This window comes from Odocoileus virginianus, chromosome 29 (assembly GCF_023699985.2).
Source record: "Odocoileus virginianus isolate 20LAN1187 ecotype Illinois chromosome 29, Ovbor_1.2, whole genome shotgun sequence".
In the NCBI taxonomy this organism is placed as follows: domain Eukaryota; kingdom Metazoa; phylum Chordata; class Mammalia; order Artiodactyla; family Cervidae; genus Odocoileus; species Odocoileus virginianus.
Genome location: NC_069702.1, coordinates 18,593,563 through 18,607,169, shown reverse-complemented (window position 1 = coordinate 18,607,169; position 13,607 = coordinate 18,593,563). Strand labels below are relative to the sequence as shown.

At 36.6% G+C, this 13,607-nt stretch overlaps 1 protein-coding gene and 1 long non-coding RNA gene across 13 annotated transcripts in view; one reads left to right on the top strand and one right to left on the bottom strand.

Moving 5' to 3' along the window:
* LIN54 (lin-54 DREAM MuvB core complex component) overlaps positions 1-13,607 on the bottom strand; it is a 63,556-nt gene that overhangs the window by 15,979 nt on the left and 33,970 nt on the right. For 11 of the 12 annotated variants that reach the window (XM_020892855.2, XM_020892858.2, XM_070458236.1 and 8 more), the window contains exon 5: positions 1,850-2,066. The exons of the other annotated variant lie outside the window; for it this stretch is intronic. In XM_020892855.2, coding sequence (XP_020748514.2) covers positions 1,850-2,066 — 217 coding nt within the window. The remainder of the gene's footprint in view (positions 1-1,849; positions 2,067-13,607) is intronic. 12 annotated transcript variants of the gene reach the window in all.
* Positions 1-13,607, top strand: part of LOC110136877 (uncharacterized) — a 42,727-nt gene that overhangs the window by 1,783 nt on the left and 27,337 nt on the right. The gene's annotated exons all lie outside the window — the stretch shown is intronic.

Genomic DNA, 13,607 nt, shown 5'->3' with positions numbered 1-13,607 from the left:
TGCTATCTGCCATCCAGCCAGAAATTACCATGGCGGAACCTTTGACTACTGGTGTCTATGGCTTTGATGGGAAAATGGACAAGATGAGCCCAATTCCCTTTGGCTTTTAAGTAAATTCCGTGTAGGGAACCGAGCCTTTAGAAAGATTTTAGCATGTTTCATGAACTAGAGTGACTATTTAGTATCTCTCTAATGAAAATAGATATTAATTCATTATTTCTATAAAATAATATCTTTTTCATACACCCAGATCTTCCATGGGATATGAGAGAAAGACAAAAAGAGGAAAACTGGGTGAACAGAAAGGAAACAGCATGGGTGGTATATGTATGCAAGTAGGCAGGAAGAGGGAATAGACAGATGTGAAGGAGATTGGGGGGGGACAGAGAGAGACTGCAGGAAAGCAAAAAAGGAAGCTATGGGGAAGCAGGAGGGGGTGAGGGATTGCAAAGAGGCAAAGAGAACAGAGAAGCAGAGGGAAGCAGAAAAGACAGATATGTGGTGGGGAAAGAAGGAACCAGTAAACACACCAGAATTATGAAACACCCAACCTACTACTCCTCTAACTCTTCTTGGATCTTCAGCTTCCTCTTCTGCTCACACCAAAGACTTATTCTCGATGATGCATAAATCAGTGTTAAGTCACACTAGAAGTGGATGCTCAGCATATTTCCATACATACAAACACACAAACATAAAATATAACCAACTGTATCTAGTGACTGCTTTATATCATTATGTATCTAAGAAAACTGAAGCACTGAGCAGCACTTCCTAAGCAATGAGAGAATATAAACTTGACTCCCTTAGTCATCAGTACATGCAAATGCCATTTTTCCTCTCATTAAGAACACTATAACAAAAGATTTTCTTTCATAATCAGTTTAAAGAGAGAACAAAAAGTATAATTACTTGAGGTGTCTAATTTTAATACACACCAAAATACTATTTCCCTAAGGCATCTTCTGTTTTCTCCCATCAGTAATTTATAAAACAAGTTTTTTCTTCCACTTTTCCTTAGACTTAGATGAACGAGGTATTAGCAATGGACAGCTCCAACCCTCTGATCCCTTAATAAAAATGAAGGAGCAAACAAATGGTCTTTAATCCGTCTAGCTACATCCAATAAGCAACAGATCATTCACCTGCCATTTGACACTAATGGAATATGCAGTGATCTTCCAAGGAAAAAAATTAGACCCTAAATATAAGCTGTCCTGATCCTTTCAGTTTCAATTTTTTAACAAGTAGATAAATATGGATAAAGGTTGTATGTGTGAATCCGTGTATGTACATCAGGCAGTTGGAAGGATTAAGCACAAACAGAAGTAGGACTACTAACAGGAATACTTCCCAGGAAAAATAAAATCAAGCACAATGACATTTTAACTGATTTTCATTATCTATTATACATTCAAAGTACATAAAGGATGAAGTACATACTAATCATTTATACCTTGCCTACTGGTCATTTCAACTGATCCCAAACCCTGTGCAGTTTAGACAGCTTTGTAGTTTAGAAAAAAAGATTATAAATAATTTGGTTCCCTTTAAATCAATCCCACTGGCATAATGGTAGGTTTTTAAATCAGCAATCAAATGGCTACCCACAACCTAATAAATCATCATCTGGTACTACAATACACTATGTATCAGTTTCTAGCAGAACAAAATACTATAGTTACATACAACTGGGATATATTCTATTTCACTGCCTTCTGCAACAGCTGCTGATTCAAACTCTCAGCTGAAACGCCTGCTTAATCAGGATTTCAGCAAGAAAAGGATCACTTCCTATGATAAGGTTTAAAACATTCATTACTGTTTTTTAAAAAAAATGGTTACCAACCTTGCTGGAGAGGCTGAGTGTTTGTACTGGGATTCTGACTAACTGGCTGGGTTGAGCTACTGGCTGTTGTGGCAGTAACAAGTCGGACATAATGAAACTTGCTTCCAGGCACTTGAATCTGCTGGACATTGGGAGCAGTTGCCAGAGGAATAATTGTCTTAAACTGTGATGTGCTCACGCCTCCAACAGTGATGGTCTGCACAGTTGATTTCACTGCCTATTAAACAATACAACATGGCTATCATTAATCTGGGATTTCACTTTCCTACTCCTTGGCACTTATGACAATTGCTCAATAAAAGAGTATGTTCCTGAATTTCATCAACAGCTGTTGAAAGGAATGACCTGTTCAGAGAGAAATGAATAGTAATGAAAACATCAGTGTAACCAAAATCAGTGAGTTCTACCTTCCATCTCTAGTAGTTAACTTCCTTGACAGTCCAGGTCAGATGACTTGCTATGAAGAAACTACTGCGTAAATTACAAGCACTCACACAGTTTTGTTAATATCAGGTAAAATTTGTAAGAAAAAAATTACTTCAAAACTTTCAGAATTAAGCCTCATTTTCAATACAGAGGAAAAAAGGACACAGCTATTTGGTTTTATTGCTACCCACCAAATTAACTATGGCACATTTCATATTCACATGTCCTAAAGGAGAAAGAAATCAAAAGAAAAGCCTTCATTAAATCTAGCCAATTCTGGAAGGCATATATATATATATATGATATCCCACAGACACAACTGTACCCACTAGCCTATGGGCAGAAGGCCAAACTCAGTCCAAAATTACAACTACATTTTGGTTGGTGTAGGGAAACTAATTTTAGATGATTCAGATCTGAGTCAATATAATCATTTAAAATCCTTTCCTTCAGTCCAACAAAAAGCAATGTGACTTTCCAAAAAGCTAAATGAAACATCAAAGGCAGAAAAGAACAAAAGTCTTTTAAGATGTCTCCAGTTAATGTTTAACCAATGTACAACAGGCTATCATACAAAGAAAAGGTTCAGACAAAATTCTCTAACTAGTTCTATGGTACTGTTTGATAAAGAATTACACCCCCACCTATTTTTCAACAGCCTTCATGCTAAAAGACAGGTGACATGAGGGAAGTAGTCCAAATTCATTATATGGATAACAATTCATATTCATTATTCAGAGAATAATTCTGAAGAATTTGACCATTTTCATAAAAGTACAGGGGAAAAAGGAAGAGTGTCATTTAGTTTGGCAACTTTACAAGTAACAGTCAAAGTACACTACTTCAGCATAAAATAATTCACATATTATCATTAGGCAGAGGCACCACAAGGCAGATTTAAAAAAACATAAAACAGGTTGGTGGTCAGTGAGTTAAATGAATATATAAAGCTTAAGAAAATGTATACATATGGAAGCTACTTAAAAGTCAAGCAACCTATGAGTCAGATGTATAATGATGCAAGAGACAGTATCTTTGGGGAATCAACTCTAAATGGAAAAAGAATATTATTTTAAGAAACAAGGTAGGGGAAAGGGGAGAGGATAGATAAACTAGGGATTTGGGATTAGCAGATACATATTACTCTGTATGAAATAAACAACAAAGACCTACTGTATAGCACAGGGGATTATATTCAATATCTGACAATAACTTATCAGGGAAAATGATCTGAAAAAGAATAGATATATACATGTATAACTAACTCACTTTGTTGTACACTTGAAACCAAGACAACACTGTAAGTGAACTATATTTCAATTAAAATTTGTCTTCAATAAAAAAAGAAAAATTTTGTTAAAGAAACAAGTTGCTTCAGAGATAATAATTAAATTTACTGGATACTTAATACACATGGAGGACAGTGCTTCTGAAAACTCTAAGTAAGATTATCTGAATTGAATCTAACAATCACATTATGAGCCAGGCACAGCACGGCACAAGTACAGGGCCTGGTTTACTTAAGTCTGCACAGTGTACTGTTTCCCAACTCTACTTTCATTTTCTTTTTCTTTTGGCTCACCATGCAGCTTTCAAGACCTTAGTTCCCTGACCAGGGATCGAACTTGGGACATGGCAGTGAAAACGCAGCTTCCTAATCATTGCACTGCCAGAGAATTCTCTCAACTTCTCTAAAACTTTACAACTCTTACATGCTGTATATAACTGGGTCTCTGAGGACAAATCAGATCTGACTATATTTTTTTATCAGTATACATCTATTTATATCTAACAGTTAAATAACTATGTGGATTTAAATCTACCATTGAACTATTTCCTATCTGAACAACCTGTTCTCTTCTGTCCCTTTTTCTCTCCTTTTTTGCCTACTTTAGGGTTCAATGCTTTATTATTTATTTCCCTCATGATAAGTTTGTTATATATGTTACTATTTTTATATAGTATTACCCTAGAGATTACAATGTTCAATGTTGGAATTAAATCAGTACTTTAAATATCACCCAGACAACGAAAGAACCACAGAACACTAACATCATTTATTCCTGCCCCATCTTTGTGTTACAGACATATGTAAATATTTTTAAATTCTCCATTTAATTGAAACTCTGTAAGATATTCATTTAAATATACCCACAATTTACCCTTTCCATCCTTTCTATACTCTTTCTGTGCTTCCATTTGGGACTGTTTTCCTTCTGCCTAAAGAACTCACTTTAGGATTTTCTTAAGTACAGGTCTGCTGAGAAATTCTCTACCCTTTGTTTCTCAAAAAATATTTAATCCTTTTTGCTTAATCTGTATCTCTTTTGCTGACAAACTCATCTACTGAATTCTTAATCTCAGTTTTAAGCTTCCAGTTGGAAAATACTCATCTAATCCTTTTTATAGCTTTTAATTCCCTGCTGGAGTTCTTCGTCATGTTAAATTGTTGTTCAGTCACTAAGTTGTGTCCAACTCTTTGCAACCCCATGAATCGCAGCACGCCAGGCCTCCCTGACCATCACCAACTCCCAGAGTTTACTCAAACTCATGTCCATTGAGTTGGTAATGCCATCCAGCCATCTCATCCTGTTGCCCCCTTCTCCTCCTGCCTTTGATCTTTCCCAGCATCAGGGTCTTCTCCAATTAGCTGGTTCTTTGCATCAGGTGGCCAAAATACTGGAGCTTCAGCTTTAACATCAGTCCTTCCAATGAATGTTCAGGGTTGATTTCCTTTAGGACTGACTGGTTTGATCTCCCTGCTGTCCAAGGGACTCTCAAGACTTTTCTCTAGCATCCCAATTTGAGAGCATCGATTCTTTAGCACTCAGCCTTCTCCGTGGTCCAACCCTCATATCCACACATGACTACTGGAAAAATCACAGCTTTTGACTACACAGACCTTTGCTGGCAATGTGATGTCTCTCGTTTTTAATACGCTGCCTAGGTTTGTCATAGCTTTTAAATTCCTGAATATATTATTCTTAGTTATTTAAAAAGCCAGTCTGATAATTATACTACCTATACCTGTCCTGAATACTTTGGTTTGGTTGCCTGATATGCTTAATGATTTCTGACTAAGTACCAGGCATTGTTTATGAAAAATTAAATGAATAATTTGAGGTTCAGAATGTTTTTATTTTTCTCTTGAAAGCATTCACATCAGCTTCTGGCAGGCAGTTAAAAGTAGGGGCAGGCTCACTCCTCCCCCAACTAGGGCTCCAGGGTTTACCTAGCTTCATTCTCCTTGTTGGGGCCTGAACCCACAGTTTTGTCCTTGAGGTCTCTAAAACTGAAGGTCTATTCAGCTCCTCAACTCTCTGGGACCATGTTCTGCTTTTCTTCTCAGTCTCTCAGCCACACCTCACAAATGCCCTAAGGGAAAGGGTCACATTGAACACCAGGCGACTTCTCTAGGCTTCCCTTGACTTCAAGATGGTGACCTCTTAAGGTCCTGGGTCCCTTGGTGGCTCTCCAATGCCTTCAAACATATTTTTAAAATACGTTTTCTTTTTTAGTTGTTCTTGGTGGGATGGTTGGTCTTCACAAGCTAGTTTCGTATAGTCAGAAACAGAAAATCCAGACTTAGTTTTAATCTTGGTTCCAACATTTCCTAGGTGAGTGGCCTTATGCAAGTAACTTAGCTTCTGTGAGCTAAGTTTCCTTATTTGAAAATCTTAAAATGGCACCTTTCACATAGGATTGTTATAAGGATTGAGCTAAATTATATAAGGTGCAAACAATAACTAATCACATATTATTGATACAACACTAAAAAGTGAGAGCTGCTATTTATATTATCATTATACCCATTATAGATGGAGAAATTGAAGCTCAGATAGATTTAGTTAACTTCCCCAAGTTCACAGAGCTAAGAGCAGCGGAGTTAGGGTATGAACCAGAGCCAACTCTGAAGCCCATTCCTTAAGTTAGACATTGTAATGCCTCCTACAGTAGACATCTGGGCTTCCCTGGTGGCTCAGATGGTAAAGAATCCACCTGCAATGTGGGAGACAGGGTTTGATCCCTGGGTCGGGAAGATCCTCTGGAGAAGGAAATGGCAATCCACTCCAGCATTCTTGCTTGGAGAATCCCATGCACAAAGGAGCCTGGCAGGCTACAATCCATGCAGACTGTAAGTTGGACATGACTTAGCAACTAAACCACCACCACAGAATACTGAATAGAAGTATAAATAGCATTTTAAAACACTTTTTAATTTTGAAATAATTTTAGATGTCACAAGAAACTGCAAAACTACTACAAAGTTCCCATATACACTTTACCCTCCCCCCAAAAAAACATCTCATATAACCATAGGACATGATCAAAACCAGGAAATTGACATTTTGTATAATACTATCAACTAAACCACAGAACAGACCTTATTCAGATTTCAGCAGTTTTTATGCACTTTTTTGGATGTACACTGAAGAGTATATAAATTTCTGTAACCCACATCACTACCAAGATACAAAATTTTTCCATCACCACAAAGAGACTCTATTGCACTTCCCTCTATAGTCACAACCCTAATTCTTGGCAACCACTGATTAAATTGCATTTTTTAACACCTAAAATAAACTAAGTAACATATCAATGCTACTAATTTTGTAAAAGACAAAAGTATTTGACTACTACACTTAACTGCTTTAAGAATTCACAAGTTGGTACTTTCCTTGGAGTAGCCTGAGAAACTCCATGTGAACGCATGTCTCTCTGAACATACCATATTAGCAGAAAAATAGTTCACGTACATTCAGTAAAAATCTTCAGTTATTGCTATTCCTGATTAACACCACTGACAGTTGGGTTAAAAAGCAAATATCTTAATTTATATCCAAACTAGCTACATTTAACATGTATCAGTGGTTGTCCTAAAAAACATGGAGTTGACATTTTTTAATTTGTACTATTTTTAAGCCATTTTAATTTAAATATTAATGTAATAATTATATAGGGATAGGTTTCTTTATTGTTTTCTAATTAGCAAATACCAGAAGTCCTGGCTTAACTGAAGATTTACCTTAAAGGGAAAAAAAAGGAATAATAAAATATTCTTCTTGTTCTATAAATGAAGATTCTTATTTAGTAAAGTTGGAGATAGACAGAGGGCTCAATCAATATCCAAACCCTGAATTTGTGGGGTTCCATATAAATATGTTAGCTTTTTTTTGAGGGGGAGGAGTACACTTTGAAATTTGATCCTGTTTGTAAACACAGGTTAGAAACGAATGCTTAGACATATGAGTTTTGGTTCCAGTTTGTCTCAATCTTGCGTATACTCTGTCAAGCAACCGAATGCTTCTTTATACCTTTGTCTCTATCTGTGCAGGGGAGAACGTTACCAGTGAATGAAATTCTTATACTGCTTTGGGACACCTGCACAAATCTCACCGTTTTGAACAGATATTAAGATGCTATTTGTTTAATCAACTGCAAAATCAGAATAGTACTTTCCTCAATGCTGGTTAGGTACCACTTACTAAAGTTCATTCTTTAAACTTGTTGTTCTTTAAAGCTTGTTCTTTAAACATAAGCTCTTCAAGATCAGGTAGTACATTAAACAATCTACTTTTGTCACATTAATTATGAAGCCCTGAGGTAAACAAAGTTAGACAAACGCCTTTGCTATGGGAGTTCTTAGAGTCTTTAATATGCCAAAGAGCATGACAGATCTCCTAGACTGGTATGGTGTATGTTTCCCAAACTTAATTAAAAACTGCCAAGACCAATGTCAAGGAGCTTACCACCTCCTATGTTTTCTTCTAAGAGTTTTATACTTTCAGGTCTTACAAACAGGCCTTTAATTTGAGTTAAATTTTGTGTGTGGTTCAGTTTCATTCTTCTGCATGTGGCTGTCCCTGTTTCCCAATACCGACCATATATTCTTGGCTCCTTTCTTACAAATTAATTGATCACATACATGTGAGTTTATCTCTGGGCTCTCTATTCTGTTCATTGATCAATTTCTCTGTGTTTACATCAATACCACACTGTTTTGACTATTACAGTTTTATAATATAGTTTGAAATCAGGAATTTATAGGGTTCCATCTTAATACACTTTTTAGAAATTTGTGACAGAATGTTTATAGACCTTATCATCATGAAAAAACTATGTTTATATTACCCTAATTTCCAAACTTTGGTTACTAAAACAAACCTACCAATTTGAAAGCTTAAAAATGCTTTCAAGCTCTAAGAGACAAATGAGAAAATGAGAAAAGATAGATCGCATAAATGTTACAGGACTAAAGACAGAGGCAAACCTTGGAATGCATACTACAACTCTTGGCACTGATGTATTCACTGGTGAAATGTTGCGAAAACGATGTAAGGTGTTCATTTGCCAATTTTCCATGGATATTAACCTAATTTATGCTTTATTCACAGTTACAGTGACAAAGATAAGTAAGTTAAATGTGATGTGTTAGAATCTATGGGAGCATTCAAGGAAAGGGTCAAATGACCATATCAGGTAAGTTTAGACAATGTGCTTTAGGAGGCAGCAGTCTTATAAAACCAGAAAGCAGGGAATTCCCTTGTGGTTCACTGTTTAGGACTCTATGCTTCCACCCTAGCTGTTGCAGCTATTTTTAAATTTTATGCCTCAAAAGACACTGTCAACAGAGTAAAATGGTAACTCACAGAACAGCAGAAATTTGCATATCATATGTCTAATGGGAGACTGAGATCCAGAATATAGAGGAAACTTATAAAATGCAAATGAATCAATTAAAAAAATGGGCAAAGAATCTGAATTTACATTTCTCCAAAATATCATCACCTGGTTGTTCAGATGGTAAAGAATCTGCCTGCAGTGCAGGAAAACCTGGGGTCAATCCCTGGATCAGGAAAATCCCCTGTAGAAGGAAATGGCAAACCACTCTGGTATTTCTGCCTGGAAAATCCCATGGACAGAGGAGCCTGGTAGGCCATGGGATCACAAGAGTTGAACACAACTTAGCGACTAAACCATCAGGGCATCATCAACTCAATGGACATGAGTTTGAGCAAACTCCAGGAGACAGTAAAAGACAGCGAAGCCTGGCATGCTGCAGTCCATGAGGTTGCAAAGAGCTGGACACGACTGAGTGAATGAACAACAAAGAAGATATACAATGACTAATAAATACATGAAAAAATACTTGAACATCACTAATCATTAGTGAAAGATGAAAACTCCAATGATATACCACCTCACATACACTAGGATGGCTACTATCAGAAAAACAGTGTTGGCATGAACACAAAGACATGAGAACCCTTGTGCATTGCTGGTGGGAATGTGAAACAGAACAGTTACTGTGGGAACCAGTGTGGTGGTTCCTCAAAACACTAAACATAGCATTACCATATGATCCAGAAATTCAGCTTCTGGGTATACACTCAAAAGAACCGAAAGCAGTACATCGATATGAATTAGCCATAGGTATACGTACGTCCCCTTCCTCTTGAACCTCCCTCCCAGCTCCCACCCCATCCTACCCCTCGAGGTTGTTACAGAGCCCCTGCTTGAGTTCCCTGAGCCATACCGCAAATATCCACTGGCTACCTATTTTACATATGGTAGTGTATATGCTTCCATGCTTCTTTCTCCATTTGTCCCACCCCCTCCATCTCCCCCATGTCCATAGCTCTGTTCTCTCTGTCTGCATCCCACTGAAAGTGAAAGTGAAAGTCTCTCAGTCATGTCTCACTCTTTGCAACCCCATGGACTATACAGTCCATGGAATTCTCCAGGCCAGAATACTGGAGTGGGTAGCCTTTCCCTTCTCCAGGGGATCTTCCCAACCCAGGGATCGAACTCGGGTCTCTTGCATTGTAGGTGGACTCTTTACCAGCTGAGCCACAAGAGAAGCCCAAGAATACTGGAGTGGGTAGCCTATCCCTTCTCCAGCAGATCTTCCCAACCCAGGAATCAAACCAGGGTCTCCTGCATTGCAGGCAGATTCTTTACCAGCTGAGCTACCAGGGAATTATAATATATACAATTAAAGTTATGCTGCCCTGCAAATAGATCCATCAGTACCATCTTTCTAGATTTCATATATACACATTAATATATGATACTTGTTTTTCTCTTTTTTACTTCACTCTGTATAATAGGCTCTAGGTTCATACACCTCATTAGAAATGACTCCATTATCCCTCAGTTAAAAATATTTTTTTTTAAATTGAATAAAAAAAGGACCACGTTATTAGAGAGATTTTAAAGAAATGAATTCAAAGCAGGGTCTCCAAGAGATATTTGTACACCTATGTTCATAGTAACATTAATCACAAGAGCTAAAATATGGAAACAATCCAAGAGTCCCTCCACAAATGAATATACATACAATGAAGCATTCATTATCCTTAAAAAGGCAGGAAATTCTGACTGGTGAACCTTGAGGACACTGTGCTAAGTTAAATAAGCCAATAACAAATAAAGGACAAATGATCTATAATCTCAGTTTTATGAAGTAGACTAGCCAAAATTCCAGTGACAGAAAATAGATTAGTGGCTGTCAAGGGCTATGGAGAGGGAAGAATGGGTACAGAGCTTCAGTTTTCCAAGACGGAAAGTGCTCTGGAGATGGATGATGGAGAAGAAAGGACAACAATATGAATGAACTTAATACCACTGAACTCAACACCTACAAATATATACAAAGATGGCATATTTTATGCTGTGTGTATTTTACCACAATATAAAAATTAGATGCCCATCCTGCAAGATGTGTTATATAAATCAGTCAGGATCAAACTGGTAGACAGGTGAATATAAATGTAACCATTCCATCATGCTTAAAAAACAAGAATAAATCTACTTGTTCTTGTGCTTAATTTGTAATAAAATATTATATGGAAAATAATTACATAAAACCAGATAATAACTTTTTAATGGATAAATAAAATACTGGGAGTAAGGAAGACTTACCTAAGCATAGATCAAAAACTCAAAATTCACAACTGAAGACACTATTTTGACAAATTTAATGTGCAGAATGTCTGGCAAGAATAAAAAGATGAAACCAACTGAGAAAAAGTTTTGTAACCACATTGATAACAAAGGAGTACTTTACATAATATGCTATGAGCTTGTTTAGTTCCCAAACAAACAAAAAAGAGAAACCATCCAAAGAGCATCGGAGTTCAGAGGAAGAGTCCAGAAGACACACAAGTACGAAGAATTTTTTAAAATACAAATCTATTTGAGATCTTTAAATCAGTTATGTTGGCAAACTAAAAATGACTGATAAACTAGAGAGCACAGAAGTAGACCCATACACAGAGCCAACTGACCTCTGACTAAGGAACAAAGGCAATTCAATGGAGAAAGAGTATTTTCAACAAATGATGCTGGGAAAACAGGACATCCACACACAAAAAGTGAATTTCATCACAGATCTGATATTTTTCACATATGGATCACAGACCTAAAACTATAAAACTAAACTACAAAGCTCCTAGAAGATAACAGGAGAAAAGTTAGGTTACCCTGGGTTTGGTGATGACTTTTTAGATACAATACCAAAAGTACAAGCCATGAAAGAAAAAACTGATGAGTCAAACTTCATTAAAACAAATTTCTGCTCTGTAAAGGACAGTTAAAAAAATAAAAAGAGAAACCGAAGACTGGAAGAAAATACCTATAAAACACATGCTAAGGTCTGAAGATATAGGAGTCATCTGAGTTGTATTCCAGAAATTCTCAAAACTAAACGGTACCATAGCGACGAAACCAGCAAACTCCAGGCTATGAAAAATATAGGAGGTAAACAACTTGATTTTTTTTTTAAAGGGCAAGAGGAAAAAAGGAAGATGAGGAAAGTAAGAGAAACAGCAATCATTCATAAACTTTTCTGTATCCCAAGTTCAAGCACAGTGTAAAAATTCAGGTGCCTGCAGAAATGTGAATTAACTAGGTATTTAATGGCATTAATGGAATGTGAATAAGTTAAAAGAAAAAGTGTCCCTATCTTTTATATATATAACAAAATACCTACAGATAAAATGACATGATTGACTTTTTTAAAAAGTGGGAACTGTTATAGATGATAACATAATAGTGGAGAATTCCAAAGTTGGATGAAGGGTACACAGGGGTTAATTATACTATTCTAACTTTTTAGCATATTATAAATTTCCATAGTAAAAAAGTTTTTAATAATATTGCAACAGGACCCCACAGGCATTCAAACATCACTAATTATAAAAGTATAAAAACAAAACCAACATAGTAACATAGAAAAGAAACTCTCTGCTGATGGGTGCTGATATGAGAAACCTATTTATCTAGAAAGTAACTCAAGCAATTGAATTAATGGTACTAGAACCTGCAGTCACCCTAACTCTAACTCTTAATCAATCTTGAAACAACCTATGTTAAAGTTTATCAGGAAAACAGATTCCCTTCACTTCAAACTGTACTCACAGGACCATCCCCAACTCATTTAAGAGACTCACAGCAAAAGCAGAAGCTATCAACTTCTGAAACCTCTGTCCCAAAAGTGTTCTCTCAACTTCCCAATAACGTTATTGCTCATATCACTTCTTTCCTGGATGTATGTAAAACAAATTCAAAATCAGCTCATGATTCATCTCTACCTGCTTTGACTCCACCACACAAACACTGCCTAAGTAATTAGAGACATTTTATAAGTCTCCATTTAATGACAAAATTAAGTCTAAATTTGCTTGGTTTTGAAAATTATCCAAAATCTAACCCTATCCTTACATGTTCTCCACTGCCTGCAAAGGATTACTAATTCCAATCAGAGTAGCTATGTTACTACTCTGTATGCATGTACTCTCATAGGTATACATATTCATACATTATAAGTATTTTTACCTCCAATCTTTCACTCTTGTGGCTGACATCCACTCCAATTCTACCCATTAAAAAAATCTCAGCTCAGGGATGCCTTCTCTGATCATCCCAACTGCAGCTGAATCCTTATAGGAGCTCACGTCATCACTTGAGCTTTTATAATTTTATATTTTTGTATATCATTTAAAGTCATTTCTGTCACACTCCCTCCTGCACCTCCACAGACTTTAGGTCCCACATGTCTGCTTTTGTTCTATTTCCCCAAAATGTACAGCCCCTAACACACGGAAGGTATTGCTGAGTGGAAAATGAAGGAATGCCAGGACTTCTTTTTCTTTTCTCTTTAGTTTCACCTCACCTTGCCTATACACACAACTGAGCACCTATTTCATTGTTCATTATTATTTTACATGCATTCAATTCTGTCTGACCAACCACCGTAAGCTCTTCCATAGTTTCCACAGCCTCAGTACCCAGCACACACTGACCAACTGACAGCCATTCATAAACAGGA